This window comes from Salvelinus namaycush, chromosome 29, assembly GCF_016432855.1.
Source record: "Salvelinus namaycush isolate Seneca chromosome 29, SaNama_1.0, whole genome shotgun sequence".
NCBI classification, from domain to species: Eukaryota; Metazoa; Chordata; class Actinopteri; order Salmoniformes; family Salmonidae; genus Salvelinus; species Salvelinus namaycush.
In genome coordinates, this window is record NC_052335.1 from 21,988,306 (window position 1) to 22,008,814 (window position 20,509).

At 41.2% G+C, this 20,509-nt stretch overlaps 1 protein-coding gene across 3 annotated transcripts in view; it reads left to right on the forward strand.

The window, feature by feature from the left end:
* The window catches only part of LOC120024392 (tumor protein D53 homolog), a 30,132-nt gene extending 9,939 nt beyond the window's left edge, over window positions 1-20,193 (forward strand). Inside the window, exons 2-7 of one of the 3 annotated variants that reach the window (XR_005472826.1) lie at window positions 5,329-5,444; window positions 6,099-6,247; window positions 12,556-12,657; window positions 17,126-17,186; window positions 17,865-20,017; window positions 20,065-20,193. Coding sequence is in view for 2 of the 3 variants with exons in the window: in XM_038968632.1 (XP_038824560.1) it covers window positions 5,329-5,444; window positions 6,099-6,247; window positions 12,556-12,657; window positions 17,126-17,186; window positions 17,865-17,996 (560 nt within the window). In the remaining variant the exon portion in view is untranslated. Of the gene's footprint in view, window positions 1-5,328; window positions 5,445-6,098; window positions 6,248-12,555; window positions 12,658-17,125; window positions 17,187-17,864 lie in introns of all 3 variants that reach the window. The other 2 variants (XM_038968632.1, XM_038968633.1) reach the window with 2 other exon arrangements.
* The last annotated feature ends 316 nt before the right edge of the window (window positions 20,194-20,509 follow it).

The window sequence follows — 20,509 nt, forward strand, 5'->3', positions numbered from 1 at the left end:
TGTGAGAGATATGCCTTTCAGTTTGCCTATAGGTTCATATCAGGTTGATTGATTCTGTGTGAACAACACTGGGCTAGCTGTCAATACTACAGAATCTGTGGTGTGGAGAAGGTTGTACAGCAAAACAATGATGACTTTGAGAACCTAGCATGTGAAAAGGAGAGAGTGTATTTCTACAGCTCTGGCCTCTGTGCTGCTGAATATGATTAGTGTGAGTTAAGTGAGGATGAGTTGTCATGCCACAGACTACCTTCAGACTACCCAGACCTGCTGACCTGAACGCTGACCTGAACTGGGAATGTGACAATGACGTGTTCAGATGCGGAACATCCGAAATAGACTCCAAAATCAGGATGAGTACACAAGGACAGATAACCTTTTAGAGTTTATGTAGTATTACAGAACCCCGACTGATTGTGGTTGGTTTGATTTGATCGTACGTACATATCCCAACCAGAAGCCATCGATTACAGGCAACATCCACACTGATCTAAAAGCTAGAGCTGCCGCTTTCAAGGAGTGGGACACTAATCTGGACGCTTATAAGAAATCCCACTACGACCTCTGATGAGCCATCAAACAATCAAAACGTCAATACAGGACTAAGATCTACTCCTCCTATGCCGGCTGTGATGCTTGTCGGATGTGGCAGGGCTTGCAAACTATCATGGAATGCAAAGGGAAAGCTGTCCAGTGATGTGAGACTACCAGAAGAGTCAAACGCCTTCTATGCTCATTTCGAGGCAAGTAACACTGAACCATGCATGAGAGCACCAGCTGTTACGGACGACCGTGTGATCTCGCTCTCTGTAGCCGATGTGGGTAAGACCTTTAAACAGGTACACATTCACAAGGTCGCAGGGCCAGGTGGATTACCATGATGTGTACTCAGAGCATGCGCTGACCAGCTGGCAAGTATCTTCACTGACATTTTCAACCTCTCCCTGACCCAGTCTGTAATACCTAAATGTTTCAAGAAGACCACCATAGTCCCTTTGCCCAAGAATGCCAAGGTAACCTGTCTAAATGACTATCGCCCCATAGCACTCACATCTGTGGCCATGAAATGCTTTGAAAGGGTGTTGATTTGAGTCATGACCAGCATCATCCCAAATAGACCACTATTTACTAGTTAACAAAAAATAATGTGTGTCATATAAAATATATTCACCCCACCCAGTATTGTAATCAAAACTTACCAGAAAATATGTGGTCCTTGGCTCAGACTTTGTAGTAGTGTGGGCTCAATAGCATCTCATTAGTGTGCAACATCTTGAGAATCAGCTGTATATGTAATTGAAGAGTGCACTGCACATGGGATGGAAGAATACACTGTGCATTCAGAGGGTTGCAATTCCATTGAATTGGGGATAGTTTAACCAAAATGTGCCACAAGACCTAGAATTGCCTTGTGTATCCCACAAAAAAGGTTCACTGTTATAAGCTAACTTTTTTGATGAATTTAAGCTAAATTCCGAAAATCCCCGGGCTTATCTTCACATGGAAAAGTTCCCGGAAAAATTCTGGAAATTTACCCGGAAAGTTTCCGACCCTTTGCAACCCTATCCCTACCTATATGTACATATCTACCTCAATTACTTGTTCCCCAGCATATCGAATTTGTACTGGTACCCTGTGTATATAGCCAAGTTATCATTACTCATTGTGTATTTATTCCTCATGTTATTTTTTAAAAATCTCTTCATTATTGGGAAGTAAGTAAGCATTTCACAGTTAGTCTAACTTGTTGTTTACAAAGTATGTGACAAATAACATTTGAGTCTCCAGACTTGAACCCAATTGAAAACTTGTGGTTTGAGTTGAAGAGGGCAGTCCATTAGTGCAGACAAAGGATATCAAGGATCTGGAAAGATTCTGTATGGAGGAATGGTCTAATGGTCTATTCCTCAAATGTGTTTTCCAATCTCAGTGCCGTTGTCCTGGCAAGGGGAGGGTGCACAAAGTATTGAAAACAAGGGTGCCAATAATTTTGACAACCATTCTTTTGTAGAAAAATAAATTATTACTTGATAAACAAAATCTCTTTCTCTGAGTAATTGTATTAGTATAAGAGAATACCATTTTTCTTCATACAATATAGCTGAGTATTTGAATTATTTATTTTATAGTCTTTGTTCATCTCTATCAAGGGTGCCAATAATTTTGGCAGTGACTGTGGTTCTCTGTTAAATCAGACTGAGGCAGGGATGGGGTGAGGTTTAGAGCTGTGTGGTGCAACAGCAATGTGATATTCAGATGACAGGCTGCCAGGGTGTCAAGAGGAAAGTCAGAGTCCATCGACTCCAATGACATTCGGGCTGCATGGTTTCCTGTTGTTTTTGTGTTCTTTCATATTGATTTCCATATTGATTATTTAAGGAACATGAGAAAATGTTAATGTATCTACAGCAGGGACCTCATTCAGGGCCTCAGGAACAATGCTAATGGACGCAGAACCTCACACCGCCAACACAAACACAAGACCTCTAAATTGTCAGATTTAAATTGAGTGAGCCCAGTGTTGACAGATTGACATGTCTTAATGACAACAAAAGGATTTAATGAATAGGATAATGATTAGGTTTGCACGTCTACATGGCAAGTTGCTAAGCAACATATCCCTACCGGGGGCCTACCCTTTCACAGTTAAAAGATAGAAACCGCTGTTCAAAGTAAACTGAATCCTTTCCCATTTGAGATGAGCAAACTGTCAGTAGAAAACTAATGAGGTAAATCGAATGACCATACAATGCTGAGTTTGGTTATATTGTACTCTGAAATATATTGACTATTACAAGCACTGAAGCAAGGCAAAATGACAGAGCTGAAGAGTGATTCACAAGGAGAGCTGCCGTTCATAATGTGGAAGGCTACATGAAAAGGCTCCAAATAAAGGGAACGGCTCCAAAGGCTTCTCATGAGAAAGTATTGGGCTCTGTTCCCCAGCACAGCCTTCCTTTCTGTTATTGGGTTATGTGGCCAAACTGCATCACAAGCTCTGTGCCATGCCACCATTCATCTGCAGATGTAATGAGAAGCCAGGCCTCAAAGACGTGACGCCTGTTTGTTAGTTGTCTTTGTCTGGACAAAAACATCCGCTAGCTAGCTTCGTCTTAGGAAACTTGTCGCTGCTCAATAACATCCCTTAAGTTTAGATGTCACAGTTATGTCCTGGCTCAGAGCTTTTCAACCTTGGGATTAGTGTAGGTTGGGATTTCTATTCAGTTTACATTGTCAGGTGTATTACTTTAGGCTTGTATAGAATGTACAGCCACAGTCTCTTTACTGTACTTCTTATGCAGTTATAAGAGACTATTGGTAGTAGGGACAATTAATGACTGATCTAATCTGCAGAGGGAACACCATGTCAGGGCTTTGGCCATTACTTCATCGGTCTGTGTGTCAGTCGTTTTGAGCAGGGCTGCAGATATTGACCAGACACTCAGTGCTTCACGTACCAGGAAGTGTTATGATGTTTGTCTGGTTTTGCTTATATTGTAACGGTAAACACACACATGCACGCACAGATGCATGCATGCGCACACACACACACACACACACACACACACACACACACACACACACACACACACACACACACACACACACACACACACACACACACACACACACACACACACACACACACACACACACACACACACACACACACTTATTATCATGTAATTAGATCACTATTAGGTTCCAGAAACAATTGCAATAAACAATAGATTTGTGCTCCTATTTAATTAGACACTGTTAGTCAGACCTATTGACCTTTTTTGTTTTAGTGGAACTAGATAAGAAACAACATCTAAGACGGTTAATTAAGTGATAATGTCAGAGAAACTGGTGTTGGGAGGATATATTGCTGTTCGTATAGGGCCGACAAGCTGTGCTAATATATCCTCAACACCGGCTTCAAGGGCATTATCACTTTTGTACAACAGGTTACCAACATATTCAAATAATGATTGATATATTTTCATAAAAAAACATTATTTTGATGAATTTATTCATACTATTCCATCCTTCCACGAGATATAGTCCCGACACAAATCTAAGGTTGCTATCCAAGCCAGCTGGTTGTTTGTTCTATCGGTTCGGTTGCCAGAGACGCGCCCCAGTTGTTGAGTCTTTTTGTTCAATATCTATGGACGCGACCCAGTCGTTCGTTCTAAATGCTATCCAACTATGCCTAACTTAGTCACATCAAACAGTGCAGCCAAAATGACAGCAAAGTAGCTGCATTTGCGTTTTAAGCAGTTTTCTAGTGGCATTTATTTGGATATATCCATAACAATGAGATAATGATACGCGATTTTGCCTGGCATAGAAAATGTACTCTCATCAGGACACTTTTGTTCAGAGCAGGCGCTAGGCAACACCACAGGTAACACAATCACTTCAAACTGAAGATGGAAAGACTGCAAACTAGCTGCATTTCGTTTTACCTGTTTTCTATTGACATTTCTTTGTATATATCCATAAAAATGATGCCAGCTGATTCATGATTTCGACTGGCTGAGAAAAGCTGTCTGCCTGTCTGTCTCATCCCGACTTACGACACGTTCATTACTATGGGACATCTGGAGATCAAATTTCAATATTCAAAACCAATGATCTCCGCTGTTGAAAACCAAATGCTAGTCTAAAATAAATGGGAGATAATGTCGAGATGCTTTTTATAGTGGAGATTAAGTTTATAAATTGCCTGGCTGGGCTGATGAGACAGTGGATCGCGCAGTGAGATGGAACAGAGTAAATGGGCATTTCAACGTCATAGCTTTAGCCAGTGATAACTTTTAGAATAGACACCAGCTGGAATGCAGTTTTAACCAATTAGCATCCAGGATTAGACCCACCTAGTTTTATAAGCTCTAATAGACAACTGGTGGCCTTCTGGAACATTACTTTTCTCTAAACTATCCAGAAGATACTGTATCTTAGCTTTAAATGCATAAAATATAAATGGGCTTGGAAATGGAAGCTCTAGTGTAGAGTATTACGGTCACTGGATCTAACGGTGGTTGTTAAACTATTTTGGGGTCATGCTGGGTATATTGCCATTGTCTCAGTGATGCAGAGCAGTGATCTAGTTCATTCTGACTGAACTGTGGCCGTGTTACTATGGCAACAGATTTGTGGCTCTGCCTTGCTGTCGCCTACTCAGCTCTTCTAGTTAGACCATTTGACAGCAGGGTGCCTAAGTTACTAGCCATGACTTACTGTATGTGATTGTTAATGTCCACCATATGCGAGTTTGTAGTTTCCTAACCTTTGGAGAGTTGGTTTAGTTTTTAAGCCTCCATCCTTGTCTATCCCCAGGTCTGTTAGACCCAGAGCCTGTAACAGAAGTAGATGAAGAGATGGTGTCAGATGTGGACCTCAACAACACTATGACTGATGAAGAGAGGGAGGAAATATTGAGTGAACTCACAAAGGTAGTCCCTCTCATCAGCACTTTTCACTGATCTGTTTTTCAATGTTTAGCCTGGTATGTTGATCGAGTTGGATTCAAGAAAGCTCTACCTTCATTCTGTCCATCCAAATAACCGAAAGACTGCTAAAAAGTTAGTACACTTATCTATCTCACATGGGCAGACAGTGAGAGAGAGAGAGAGGGAGAGATATATTATCAGGAAAATAGGACCGGAAGTAGACGGCATTATGAGTTATGTAAATCCTGGCAGCTCTATCGGCAGAACTCTTTTCATATTATGATTCAGCATAATTGGGATTTGGGTTACAGTTGTTACTGCCGGTCACTGTTGTTTCCTCTGGTGTTGACCTCAGGCCAACTGGGCTCAGGCCAAATACACTGTACTGTGTTATAAGGGAGAGCCAGTGTTCTGTACTTCAGTTCCCTCAGTTTATTATTACAGCTCTATAACCAACATCTATGTAGTGGCGTTTGTAGCGTATTAGGCTTCATCACAAAACAATATTACACTTTTTGAGCATTCAAATTGAATGCTCTATAAAGCAAATAAGGTCACATATGGATACTTGAGCCTAAGGGGAAATTAGTATCCCTCTCTTACTCAATTTCTCTAATTCTCTTTTGTCTCTGTTTTTCTTTATGTTTATCCCTCTAGTTAGAGGAAGAAATCTCCACCCTGAGGCAAGTGTTGGCCTCCAAAGAGAAACACCACTCAGAGCTCAAAGCCAAACTGGGTATAACACCACTCAGTGAGTTCAAACAGAACTTCAACAAGAGCTGGTATGACATGCAGACTTCCACTGCGTAAGTACCCAACATATTTCAGTGTGTGTATTATGCTTGTGTGATGTGTCAAATATGTTGTTACAATACATTCCAATGTGCATAGAGCCAGAGGGATCTAAATTAGACTCCTACAGTTGCCATTTATTGTTGCCATTTAAAGACTGTCTCAGAGTAAGTGCATAAGCTTAGCATTTGGAGAAGAAAATAGGAAAATGGCACTCGGGCCCTTAAGGTGTTTTGCTCCTGACACCAGAGATTGCCTTTATGGGCATCACAGAGTGATGTATGTATGGATCCGGTCTGTTCAGGCTCAGTGAGGTAGACATTGACAGGGAGCAAGCAGCCTATTAGTGCTGTTACATCTACAGCAGTACAGTGCTGCCTGCCAGGCTGCCTGCCCCAGGACACATCTGCCCACGGGAGAAGCCAGTCAAAACAAACAGCAGCTTCAGGCTCTCTCTGAGACACTGATCAACATCAAAACAATGTGTGCAGTTCTGACCAGGACAAACCCTGAAAGATATGTTAAGTGGACCGCTGATTTGTTTTGTAGAGCTTATATACACTGAGCGGATAAAACATTAGGAACACCTTCCTAATATTGCGTTGCACCCTCTTTTGCCCTCCGAACAGCCTCCATTCGTCGGGGCATGGACTCTACAAGGTGTTGAAAGTGTTCCGCAGGGATGCTGGCCCATGTTGACTCCAATGCTTCCCACAGATGTGTCAAGTTGGCTGAATGTCCTTTGGGTGGTGGACCATTCTGGGGGAAACCCAGTAGCGTTGCAGTTCTTGGCACACTCAAACCGGTGCGCCTGGCACCTACTAACATAACCCGTTCAAAGACACTTAAATATTTTGTCTTGCTCATTCACCCTCTGAATGGCACAAATCCATGTTACAACTGTCTCAAAACTTGAAAATCCTTATTTAACTTCTTATGGCTGCAGCCCGGTGTCGGTACACTTATGACAACAGCCAGCTCAAGTGCAGGGCGCGAAATTCAAAAGATATTTTTTTTAAATATTTAACTTTCACACATTAACAAGTCCAATACAGCATATGAAAGGTACACATCTTGTGAATCCAGCCAACATGTCCGATTTTTAAAATGTTTTACAGCGAAAACAGCACGTATATTTATGTTAGCTCACCACCAAATACAAAAAAGGACAGACATTTTTCACAGCACAGGTAGCATGCACAAAGCCAACCTAACTAACCAAGAACCAACCAAACTAACCAACAAACAACTTCATCAGATGACAGTCTTATAACATGTTATTCAATAAATCTATGTTTTGTTCGAAAAATGTGCATATTTCAGGCATAAATCATAGTTTACATTGCAGCTACAATCAGAAATTGCACCGAAAGCAGCCAGAATAATTACAGACACCAACGTCAAATACCTAATTACTCATCATAAAACATTTCTGAAAAATACATAGTGTACAGCAAATGAAAGACAGGCATCTTGTGATTCCAGCCAATATTTCCGATTTATTAAGTGTTTTACAGCAAACACAATATAGCGTTATATTAGCTTACCACAATAGCCAGAAACACAAGCCATTTCCCAGCAGTAAAAGTTAGCGATCGTAACAAACCAGTAAAAGATATATAATTTTTGACTAACCTTGATATTCTTCATCAGATGACAGTCCTATAACATCAGGTTATACATACACTTATGTTTTGTTCAAAAATGTGCATATTTAGAGCTGAAATCAATGGTTATACAGTGTGCTAACTTAGCTACTTTTTCCACAACGTCCAGATATTTTTCTGACACTTTTTCTGACACACATATTCTGACCAAATAGTTATTCATAAACATAACTAAAAAATACATGTTGTATAGGAAATGATAGATCCATTAGTTCTTAATGAAATCGCAGTGTTAGAATTCTAAAAAATAACTTCATTACGACATCCAGCTTCGGTATAGCTAGAGTACCCAAAAGTTGGGCGCCGACGACTACTTCACATGTACGACAGATATATGAAATAGCATCATAAAATGTTTCTTACTTTTGCTGATCTTTCATCAGAATGTTGGACAAGGGGTCCTTTGTCGGGAACACTCGTTGTTTGGATTTAGAACGGCCACTTTCCCTCTTGAATTAGCAAGCACACTAGCCAAGTGGCACGAAGCTCTCCATCGTCAACAAAGTCAGAGAACGGAACACGGCAAAACTCCCGAAAAAATTTCAATAATCTGATTAAACTATATTGAAAAAACATACTTTACGATGATATGGTCACATGTATCAAATAAAATCAAAGCCGGAGATAGTAGTCGCCTATAACGACAGCTTTTCAAAAGGCAAATCCATGGTCCTCTTCGCGCCTTCCTGAAAACAGGAAATGGAGGACACATCATTCCATAAACTGTAATTCGAGTCCAGATCAAGTTACACAGTCCATTTCTTCTCTCACTCCTTGTCGACATCTAGTGGAAGACGTATGAAGTGCATCTAAACTAATAAATAACATGGACTTTAATAGGCAGCCCCTGGAACAGAGCCTCAATTTCAGACTTTCCACTTCCTGTCAGGAAGTTTGCTGCAGAATGAGTTCTGTTTCACTCACAGATATAATTCAAACGGTTTTAGAAACTAGAGAGTGTTTTCTATCCAATAGTAATAATAATATGCATATTGTACGAGCAAGAATTGAGTACGAGGCCGTTTGAAATGGGCACCTTTTATCTGGCTACTCAATACTGCCCCTGCAGCCAAAACAGGTTAACCTGTCTCCTTCCCCTCATCTACACAGATTGAAGTCGATTTAACAGATGACATCAATAAGGGATCATAGCTTTCACCTGGATTCACCTGGTCAGTCTATATCATGGAAAGACCAGGTGTTCACTCAGTGTAGGTCAGTCCTGTATTTATAGCCATTTTGTGTGAACAGCCATACAGTCGGCCTAGATTTCATTCCTCCGACTCAGTCTGTGTGTTTCCAGAGTGGCCTTGTCTCCCTGGTTATTCAGTTACCAGAGTCACACTTTAACTAGGTGCGCAAATGAGCAGTGCCCCTCTCCAATCACTGTTACCATGGTGAGGGGGAACCGCAAGTCGCCAGGGCCAAGCAATCCGGTGGTGCTGAGGAATCATTGGCTGGACGGGAGAGGAGATTAGGGGGCCTCCACTGTGTAAATGCCACAACATATTTCCTTAATCTCCAGTCTCAACACCAACGCAAAACGGGGACAAGTGTGAAGGAGGTCAACAACTCCCTCAACGGCTGAGCTGTATCTATTGTCAGTGTGGTTTGTTACTACAGAGATCGAAATTCAAAAGGGAAACATTGTTTCTGAGGTCGGACAGACAGACTGCAAGGCTTATATTAACCCCCGCTGTACCAAACTAAATGTTAGGCTGGAAGCAAGGACAAGTAATGTGCGAGTTGAGATAAATACAGGAGACTATTCGGACAGCAACATGAACATGATATTCTTATGGAGGCGTAGTGATAATTTTCAGATGGAACTGTTAGCAGGCATAGGTGTGTCTGTGACGGCCAGATGCGGACCTCAGATTTCCATGCAGTCTGTGTCTAATGCACTGAGTGGTAATCAGGCTCTAGGGCCTGGGGCTCTGAGAGGTTGGAAGCCAGGCAGGCAGCACATCCTGGTCTCATAGACTAGACGTAACATAGTAAATCCGGGACACTCAAATTAGTATGATATGTTACTTTTGGTATGATTATATAAGACATATGGTTACTTATGGCAAAAATGAAAGTAAGGGAAAGGGGGGGATACCTAATGCATTCAACTGAAATGTATCTTCCACATTTAACCCAATCCTTCTGAATCAGAGAGGTGCGGGGGGCTGCCTTAATCGACATCCACGTCTTCGGCGCCTGGGGAAAGGGTGGTTGGTCGGTTAATGGGTAGGCGTATAACCCGACTGTCTAGCAACCCAAACGTTGAGAGTTTGAATCTCATCACGGACAATTTTAGCTAATTAGCAACTTTTTAACTACTTACTACTTTTGAGCTAATTTGCAACTGCTTAGCATGTTGGCTAACCCTTCCCTAACATTAACCCTTCCCCTAATCCCTTTAGCTAATCCTTTCCCTAACTCTAACCCTTTAACCTAACACCTAAACTTAACCGCTAACCCTAACCCCTAGCCTAGCTAACATTAGCCAGTTAGCTAAAGTTGCCACCTAGCTAGAATTCGTAACAAGTCATACATTTAGCAAATTTGTAACATAGTACATTTTGCAAATTCATAACATAAGTTGGGTGATGGACATCCACAATTTATTACATACCATACGAAACGTAACATATCAAACTAAATGTAGTGTCTCAGAATTTACATACAGAAAAATACGAAATGCTCTGAGACCAGGTTTGGCTTCAGACTAGCAGGCTGTTAGACCTAGAAAACAAAGAGGAAAATCAATGGCTTCCCTTTATAGTCCAGCGCCCTAACAGTGGTATTTAAGCTGTACAAATGATCAAAGTGATGCTCTCCTCTGTTTCCCATCGATTCTGCAGCATCAATAGGGAAACAGTCTTTCTCACCAGTGCCTTGCTCAGGGAACAGTGCCTTCAGAAAATATTCAGACCCCTTGACTTTTTCCAAATTTTGTTATGTTACAGCCTTATTCTAAAAATGATTAAATTGTTTTTTTTCCCTCATCAATATCCAATAATGACAAAGCAAAAACTGGTTTTTAGAATTTCTTGCTAATTTATAAACTGAAATATCACATTTACACAAGTATTCAGACCCTTTAGTCAGTACTTTGTTGAAGCACCTTGGGCAGCGATAACAGCATTGAGTCTTCTTGGGTATGACCCTACAAGCTTGGCACACCTGTATTTGGGGAGTTTCTCCCATTCTTCTCTGCAGATCCTCTCAAGCTCTGTCAGGTTGGATGTAGAATGTCGCTGCACAGCTATTTCCAGGTTTCTCCAGAGATGTTTGATGGGGTTCAAGTCCGGGTTCTTGCTGGGCCACTCAAGGACATTCAGAGACTTGTCTCGAAGCCACTCCTGTGTTGTCTTGGCTTTGTGCTTAGGGTCGGTGTCCCGTTGGAAGGTGAACCTTCGCCCCCAGTCTGAGGTACTGAGTGTTCCGGAGCAGGTTTTCATCAATGATTTCTCTGTACTTTGCTCTGTTAATCTTTGCCTCGATCCTGACTAGTCTCCCATCCCCACAGCACAATGCTGCCACCACCATGCTTCACCGTAGGGATGGTGCCAGGTTTCCTCCCAACCTGACGCTTGGGAGGAAACCTTTGACCTGATTCAGGCCAAAGAGTTCAACCTTGACACTCAGACCAGAGAATCTTGTTTCTTATGGTCTGAGACCATAAAGGCCTGATTTGGTGGAGTGCTGCAGAGATGGTTGTCCTTCTGGAAGGTTCTTTCATCTCCACATAGGAACTCCAGAGCTCTGTCAGTGACCATCGGGTTCTTGGTCACCCCCTTGACTAAGGCCCTTCTTCCCTGATTGCTCAGTTTGGCCGGGCAACCAGCTCTAGGGAGAGTCTTGGTAGTTCCTAACTTTTTCCATATAAGAATGATGAAGGCCGTTGTGTTCTTGGGGACCTTCAATGCTGCAGAAATGTTTTGATACCCTTCCCCAGATCTATGCTTGGACACAGTCCTGTCTCGGAGCTCTACGGACAATTCCTTCAACGTCACGGCTTGGTTTTTGCTCTGACATGCACTGTCAACTGTGGGACCTGATAGACAGGTGTATGAATTCCAAATCATGTCCAATCAATTGAATTTACCACAGGTGGACTCCAATCAAGTTGTAGAAACATCTCAAGGATGATCAATGGAAACAGGATGCACCTGAATTTTGAGTCTCGTAGCAAACGGTCTGAATACTTATGTAAATAAGGTATTTCTGTTTTTTTATTTGCTCAAATTTAATAAAACCTATTTTCGCTTTGTCATTATGGGGTATTGTGTGTAGATTGCTGAGGAAAATGTTGCATTTAATCAATTTTAGAATAAGGCTGTATCGTAACAAAATGTGGAAAAAGTACAGGAGTCTGAATACTTTCCAAAGGCACTGTATGTATACTATATGCAGTGAATAAAAATTTATCAAATCTGCTGTCCACAGGTAAAGGATATACCCATCGGGCATATTTGTATAGATATGATGCTGAGCTGGAGTATCAGTTACACCCTGGCTCCAACTCTGACTATAAAACTAATGTGTGTGTGTAGTGAACAGTGTTCTGGACAGGGATGGGAAGAGCACAGGAGTGGCTGTCCTAAGGTATCCTGTTCTTTGTCTGTTTTGATCATCACCGTCTTGTCTTTTCATTTGGCCAGGTACAAAAAGACATCGGAGACGTTGAGCACGGCAGGTCAGAAAACGTCAGCAGCGTTCACCACACTGGGAACAGCCATCAGCAGGAAGTTTGGGGATATGAGGTACAGTGTCACTGGTGCCTATGGCAACCACACATCAAAATATTTAATATCCTATCAACTAAATCCTTTTGCTACATCTTTAAGCCTACAGCTATTGAAACAGAATACAGGGGCCCTCCAGTCAGAATGACCACGCTCCCCCCTCGTCTCTGCTTCTCTGCACCCAGTCTGCCTTGTCATGTGCCCAATCCTGACTGTTGCTGGGGTTGACCCAGACAATCTGTTACAGGGGACATGTTTGCGTTGCGTAAGCCCAGAGTAAGCGGCTTTCTGCAGGCCAGATTGGATGCAGGCCGGGGTGGGTTTGGATCAGGGCTTGGAGAGCTGTGATCAGGGCTGGGAGAGCTGTGGGCTAGCCCACAGTGACCCTCGGGGTGGCTTCTGACCACGATCGGCCCTGAAGGACTGGAGCTCTGACAGGGCATGGTGGCACAATAGAGCTCCATGGCTGGCCAGTATTCTGGCTCTACACTCAGCCACTGGGGAGCTATCGTATCATGGACAGCTGTCACTGGTAATGCAATACTCAGACTAGCCATGACGAAGGAAAACTGTGATTTACTGTTATACCTGTCCATGTCATGTAGTGTGTGTTGTAGAGGTGTCAGTCTTTGTTTTGTTCTTTTAATATCGTCGTCATTATTGCATGATAATAACACGTAACAAAATACTTGGAATAGTGTATTTATCAACCAATGTTGTATGAAATCATGTTTAACATTAATCCAGAGAAACAAATAGACATTATTTCATGTATTCCAGCATGTTTGGCCTTGAGTTAATGTATCCCAGAAGGTATGCCCCCTAGTTTGTGTGTGTGTTTGTGTGTGCATGCAAATGAGTTCCTGTGTGGATTTTTTGTGTGAATTACATGTACAGTACAACACATTATTTTCACTATGTTGCCCAGTGAAATGAAAAAGTGCCCTGGCCCACTTGCATTGGGTTTGAAATATGCTAAATGTATTATTTAGCTAGGAGGTACCAGACAGAGCAAGGTATGTTGCCTGTGGTGATACTTGCTGCTGGCTTTACTCGGCACTACAGACTGCAGATTTAAAAATAATAGTTGCAACCCAAACATTTGCATTCTATTTCATAATGTAGGCCTACAGTACAGCATACAGTATGGCATTGCCATAGCTTGGATGATTGATTGGTTAACTGTGTGTTTGAAGTGTGTGTGGACTGGATCTTTATGTGGCTTTTCTTGAAAAGAAGATTAATTAAACTTTTTGCCATATTTCTGAAATTAAGTCACAATGTACAGTATAAGTGGGGCACTTGATACTGTCATTCAAATGTCTTGAAATATGTTTTTTTTTTTCATCTCTTTCTACGCATCAAAAGATCAAATTCACTTGGGTAAGATATTGTGTTTCAGTGTTATCTCAGTAGTCTTATACTTCTGATATTCTGTATGTCTTTGCTATGACTGCACTGAAACTAGTCAAAAGACCAACTAAGATGGTTGCCATTGACTTACTTAAATATGAGCGTAATTAGGATGATGACTACCAACTGAATGGGATAATTTCCAGGATTCCATTGATTTGATTGAGACAATTCCAGTGCAGTCACATAATACTGAATACGCCAACTCCTCAGATCTGTAGCAAACTGACCACTAGGCATGCATGACTTAGTGTTGTGGACCATAGCATGTTTTATTTGAGGGTAGTCCAATATGGTTACAGTTGAGTTTATTTTTCTTTCTCTTTTGTACAATTACCATTACTAGTTCTCTAGAAGTTGTTAGTCATATACAGTGGGGCAAAAAAGTATTTAGTCAGCCACCAATTGTGCAAGTTCTCCCACTTAAAAAGATGAGAGGCCTGTAATTTTCATCATAGGTACACTTCAACTATGACAGACAAAATGAGAAAAATAAATCCAGAAAATCACATTGTAGGATTTTTAATGAATTTATTTGCAAATTATGGTGGAAAATAAGTATTTGGTCACCTACAAACAAGCAAGATTTCTGGCTCTCACAGACCTGTAACTTCTTCTTTAAGAGGCTCCTCTGTCCTCCACTCGTTACCTGTATTAATGGCACCTGTTTGAACTTGTTATCAGTATAAAAGACACCTGTCCACAACCTCAAACAGTCACACTCCAAACTCCACTATGGCCAAGCCCAAAGAGCTGTCAAAGGACACCAGAAACAAAATTGTAGACCTGCACCAGGCTAGGAAGACTGAATCTGCAATAGGTAAGCAGCTTGGTTTGAAGAAATCAACTGTGGGAGCAATTATTAGGAAATGGAAGACATACAAGACCACTGATAATCTCCCCCGATCTGGGGCTCCGCGCAAGATCTCACCCCGTGGGGTCAAAATGATCACAAGAACGGTGAGCAAAAATCCCAGAACCACACGGGGGGACCTAGTGAATGACCTGCAGAGAGCTGGGACCAAAGTAACAAAGCCTACCATCAGTAACACACTACGCCGCCAGGGACTCAAATCCTGCAGTGCCAGACGTGTCCCCCTGCTTAAGCCAGTACATGTCCTGGCCCGTCTGAAGTTTGCTAGAGAGCATTTGGATGATCCAGAAGAAGATTGGGAGAATGTCATATGGTCAGATGAAACCAAAATATAACTTTTTGGTAAAAACTCAACTCGTCGTGTTTGGAGGACAAAGAATGCTGAGTTGCATCCAAAGAACACCATACCTACTGTGAAGCATGGGGGTGGAAACATCATGCTTTGGGGCTGTTTTTCTGCAAAGGGACCAGGACAACTGATCCGTGTAAAGGAAAGAATGAATGGGGCCATGTATCGTGAGATTTTGAGTGAAAACCTCCTTCCATCAGCAAGGGCATTGAAGATGAAACGTGGCTGGGTCTTTCAGCATGACAATGATCCCAAACACACCGCCCGGGCAACGAAGGAGTGGCTTCGTAAGAAGCATTTCAAGGTCCTGGAGTGGCCTAGCCAGTCTCCAGATCTCAACCCCATAGAAAATCTTTGGAGGGAGTTGAAAGTCCGTGTTGCCCAGCAACAGCCCCAAAACATCACTGCTCTAGAGGAGATCTGCATGGAGGAATGGGCCAAAATACCAGCAACAGTGTGTGAAAACCTTGTGAAGACTTACAGAAAACGTTTGACCTCTGTCATTGCCAACAAAGGGTATATAACAAAGTATTGAGATAAACTTTTGTTATTGACCAAATACTTATTTTCCACCATAATTTGCAAATAAATAAATTAAAAATCCTACAATGTGATTTTCTGGATTTTTTTCTTCTCATTTTGTCTGTCATAGTTGAAGTGTACCTATGATGAAAATTACAGGCCTCTCTCATCTTTTTAAGTGGGAGAACTTGCACAATTGGTGGCTGACTAAATACTTTTTTGCCCCACTGTAAATATGGATAAGTCATTACTTTAGATTATACTGCATGACTAAGTCGTCTAAGAACAGTGTTGAGTAGGGAACTACAACTATTAATTTAACTACATAAATGTTTTGCAGTAGGTTTGTGGTAGTTTAACTGAATTCAAATAGTGTTTTCAGTAGTAAATAACGTTTTTACCATGTAGCGGTGTAAGTAACTACTGGAACTACACTACTTTTTTGGCTAAAATAAAATATGGGTGAAGTAGGCAATACTTAGCTTTCCCAACACTGTCTAAGAACATATATCATATTACAGTATATAAGCTATTATATTTCTCTATAATATTTCAATCTAAGAATTGTATGTTTCTTTTAGGCAATCGGATGATGGGTAAATCTCTATTATAGAAATGTCTAGAAAAGTTGCCGTACTGTAGACTAGAGGGTGTGCTTGCTGTGTGTGTGGTGTGTGTGTGTGCTCTGTGATTTCTGCTTTCTGTAAATCCATGTTAATGATTTAACTCCTCTCTTACCTGGGCCATGCTCTCTGGGGACAGCTACTCTATCCGCCACTCAATGAGCATGCCCGCTATGAGGTAATTGTGTGTAGTGATAGAGTTAGTACTCCACTAGATCCCCATCCTTAGCCACCCAGTCATTCTTGTTGTCTTAAGGCTGAATGTTTGTAAGCATTATGATGAGGAGAATTGGTATTGTTTCAGAATTTACAGGTAAACATAATCCTGGTCTATTTACTGCAGCAGTCATCAGGACAAGATAAATACATTTCTAGCCATCTGACCTGTTTATTAAAAGAGAAATGTGTGAAAATACAGCAATCATAGAAATCCTAACACTAGAAAAAGCAACCTTTCAATTACACTGAACATACAGGTCTTCTCACAGTGTTGTGTTGATAGAGAGGACTGTAAGTGCAGGCAGCTTTAGTATAGAGAGGACTGTAAGTGCTGGCAGCTTTAGTTAAACTGTACACAACAGTAAAGGTACAGTATGGTGGCTGGCTTCAACCGTTGAGCAGTTCTGCTTCATGGTGACTCAGATACATGTTGTATACTAAAATTGTAGTATTGTGGAAAACTGATCTGACTAATCATCCCATTAGGAACTCGTCCAGTTTCAAGTCCTTCGAGGAGAAGGTTGAATGCACCGTTTCCAACATAAAGGTAATGTGAAACATTACACATGTTGCTGTCAGAGCAATGACGGAGAGCTATGAGAGATTTATTTACGTAATGTTGAAGTAAGTTAGGCCGGGATTCAATCCGATTGCGGATTTGGACAATGCCCCATTTTAAAGGTAATTTTCCAATTTGAGATATGCAGCGTTTTTTAAGAATGTGTCCCTCCCGAATGCAGGAACATTGCCTTTAAAATGTGCATTGCGGACAAAGCATGATCGGATTGAATCCTGACCTAAGTAAAGTCAACATAAGTGAGTAAACATTATGGGCCTCAACAGTATTCAGGTCTGTCTTGTTGACTCCTTTCTTTTAAAGCTTCACTTCCTCTAGTTTAGGTATTCCATAGGGCGGCGCACAATTGGTCCAGGTTTGGCCGGTGTAGGCCGTCATTGTAAATAAGAATTTGTTCTTAACTGACTTGCCTAGTTAAATAAAACATTTTTATTTGATTTTAAATCCTGTCTATTTTTACAGCTCAACTAATTGAAGTTAAACACTACTCTCTGGAGAACAATCACTCCACTTTGAATGTGAGCATTTAGAGCCTAATGTTGTCATCAGCAGGGTTTTTAGAACACCAGAGAAATGTCACAGATTCTTCTAGGTTTTAACATTTTTGTTTGTTTTTGTGTTTTTGCCTCTGCATTTTTGTTTTTGGAGCAGACTAAGGTGGGAAGCCAAGGGGGTGGAGGGAGTTTTGAGGAGGTGTTGTCTTCAGCCGCCCTCGCCAGTGCCCAAGAAACCCCCAGCAACAACATGCCCGAGAGCAGTGATCATGAGAGGACCTGCTAGACCAGTCTGAACCACTCAACTACCTCCCCATACCAGGATTAGCACTCTACTGCCCCTTACTGGCCCAGAGGCCACATTACATTACCTGATGTGGAGTGCATGACATAGGCCTATCTACCCAAAGCCCCATCAAGTACCAACACAAATGTGTATTATCTACCTGCTACTTAGCTTTATATGTGTTTCCATACAACATCAAAAAGAAAGATTGTGATACTGTAAAGTACTCCTGTCCTTGATATTTCATTTCTATGATTACATCTATTAGCTTTTTGTATTAAAATGAGTCTGTCCCGTTTATATCAAATGTATTTGAAAAACAAAAAATAGTGACACATTTCTTCCCAATACTAAAATTACTGACTTAAAAAAATATATATTGTATTATCATTAGGACATAGGTCTCTATTCAATCCATATTGTGGAAGTCCAGTGTTACAGCGTGATACATTTTAAAGGCAATGTTCCTGCATTCACGGTAAACGCTGCATATGTTAGCTCAATCGGAAAATGTACCTTTTACATTTCTATTGTGCAATCTGTACGGCTTCAGCAATACACATTGAATAGAGCCCCTACTTTCCAAGAGTGGACAGTCATATAACACTATTGGGGGGAGGGAGTTGTATTTGATACTTATACTTGAAATTGCATGTGCTGGGTTTGTAGGCCAATACTGCACTGTTAATGGGGACCAAGATAAGGCCTTGCGCTGGAATCTACTGAATACAATGTCACACCTTTGAATCATACTAGTATCTCCTTTATTCCAACCGTGCACTGTTTGCACATGAGCCTTGATAGGTGGCAGAATGACCATCCAGTGTATGTATATGATACACAATTTATGCTTATTATAGGTCACAGCTGTCAAGCGGTGTAGATGCTTTGACACCCTGTGGGATTAAAAGTTTATTTTTTAAATGTGTTTATTTCTGGTTATTACTGCTAATCTTCAATAATGGACCATACAGCTGTTTTTTTTTTATTTACACAATTAACACTTTCTCCTTGTTGTATATTATTCAAATCGTTTTTATTGGTTTTTAACTTAACTGTGACGTTTCTTAGACATTCAGGTGGTAGATGTTTTCAGACATTTACTGATTTTAGGCCTAGATTCAATCAGATCAAGTGTTAACCGGCAATAGCTGACACCCGCATAGACTGATGTTTTGGCGGTGTCACAATGCCAAACCTGTCCCACTTGCGTTTGAATTTCAGAATTAGAAAGTGTAAGCTAAATAGGAATAAAGTCGCTCAAATTGAAAATCATTCAAACAAAATAGAGGATTTCTATCAACCTAAATGACTTGTACTGTAGATAACATCTCGCATTCCAGTGTTCGAATTTGTAAACAAGGCTGCATGGGTTTTCTCTTAATGCGACGCCATGCATGTCCACTGTAGGTATAATGGGTTTTCTCTTAATGCGACGCCATGCATGTCCACTGTAGGTATAATGGGTTTTCTCTTAATGCGACGCCATGCATGTCCACTGTAGGTATAATGGGTTTTCTCTTAATGCGACGCCATGCATGTCCACTGTAGGTATAATGGGTTTTCTCTTAATGCGACGCCATGCATGTCCACTGTAGATATAATGGGTTTTCTCTTAATGCGACGCCATGCATGTCCACTGTAGGTATAATGGGTTTTCTCTTAATGCGACGCCATGCATGTCCACTGTAGGTATAATGGGTTTTCTCTTAATGCGACGCCATGCATGTCCACTGTAGGTATAATGGGTTTTCTCTTAATGCGACGCCATGCATGTCCACTGTAGATATAATGGGTTTTCTCTTAATGCGACGCCATGCATGTCCACTGTAGGTATAATGGGTTTTCTCTTAATGCGACGCCATGCATGTCCACTGTAGGTATAATGGGTTTTCTCTTAATGCGACGCCATGCATGTCCACTGTAGGTATAATGGGTTTTCTCTTAATGCGACGCCATGCATGTCCACTGTAGGTATAATGGGTTTTCTCTTAATGCGACGCCATGCATGTCCACTGTAGGTATAATGGGTTTTCTCTTAATGCGACGCCATGCATGTCCACTGTAGGTATAATGCCAGGAGCCGCCTGTGGATTTGACCCGCTCTAACAGTTCCACATCTATCACTGCCGAAAAAACTGCTATGTGAATGTACTGTGTTTTCTGCAGTATCATTAAATACTTTTTTGCAAACCAACCTAAAGGTCTAGTGTCGTATGTCACTCTTAAAACATGTTATTACATTGAAATATATACTATATGTTAAATGTGGTACTAATCTAATCAAACACTCAAGCACACATACATTGTATTAAAACAGCCCAAACACATTTTTAAATGTGCTGTAATTGACAAACCGCTTCCCATTGACTCAAGCATTTACGCTAATGCCTTTCTAGAGAACGTGGCATGAGGTGTTTGCAGTTTCTATTGATTGGAACGAGTAGGCCTATTGGAATTAATGCCCAAAAATGTTTTTACTAAAGACTCACAGTTTAAGAGGTACATCAAAC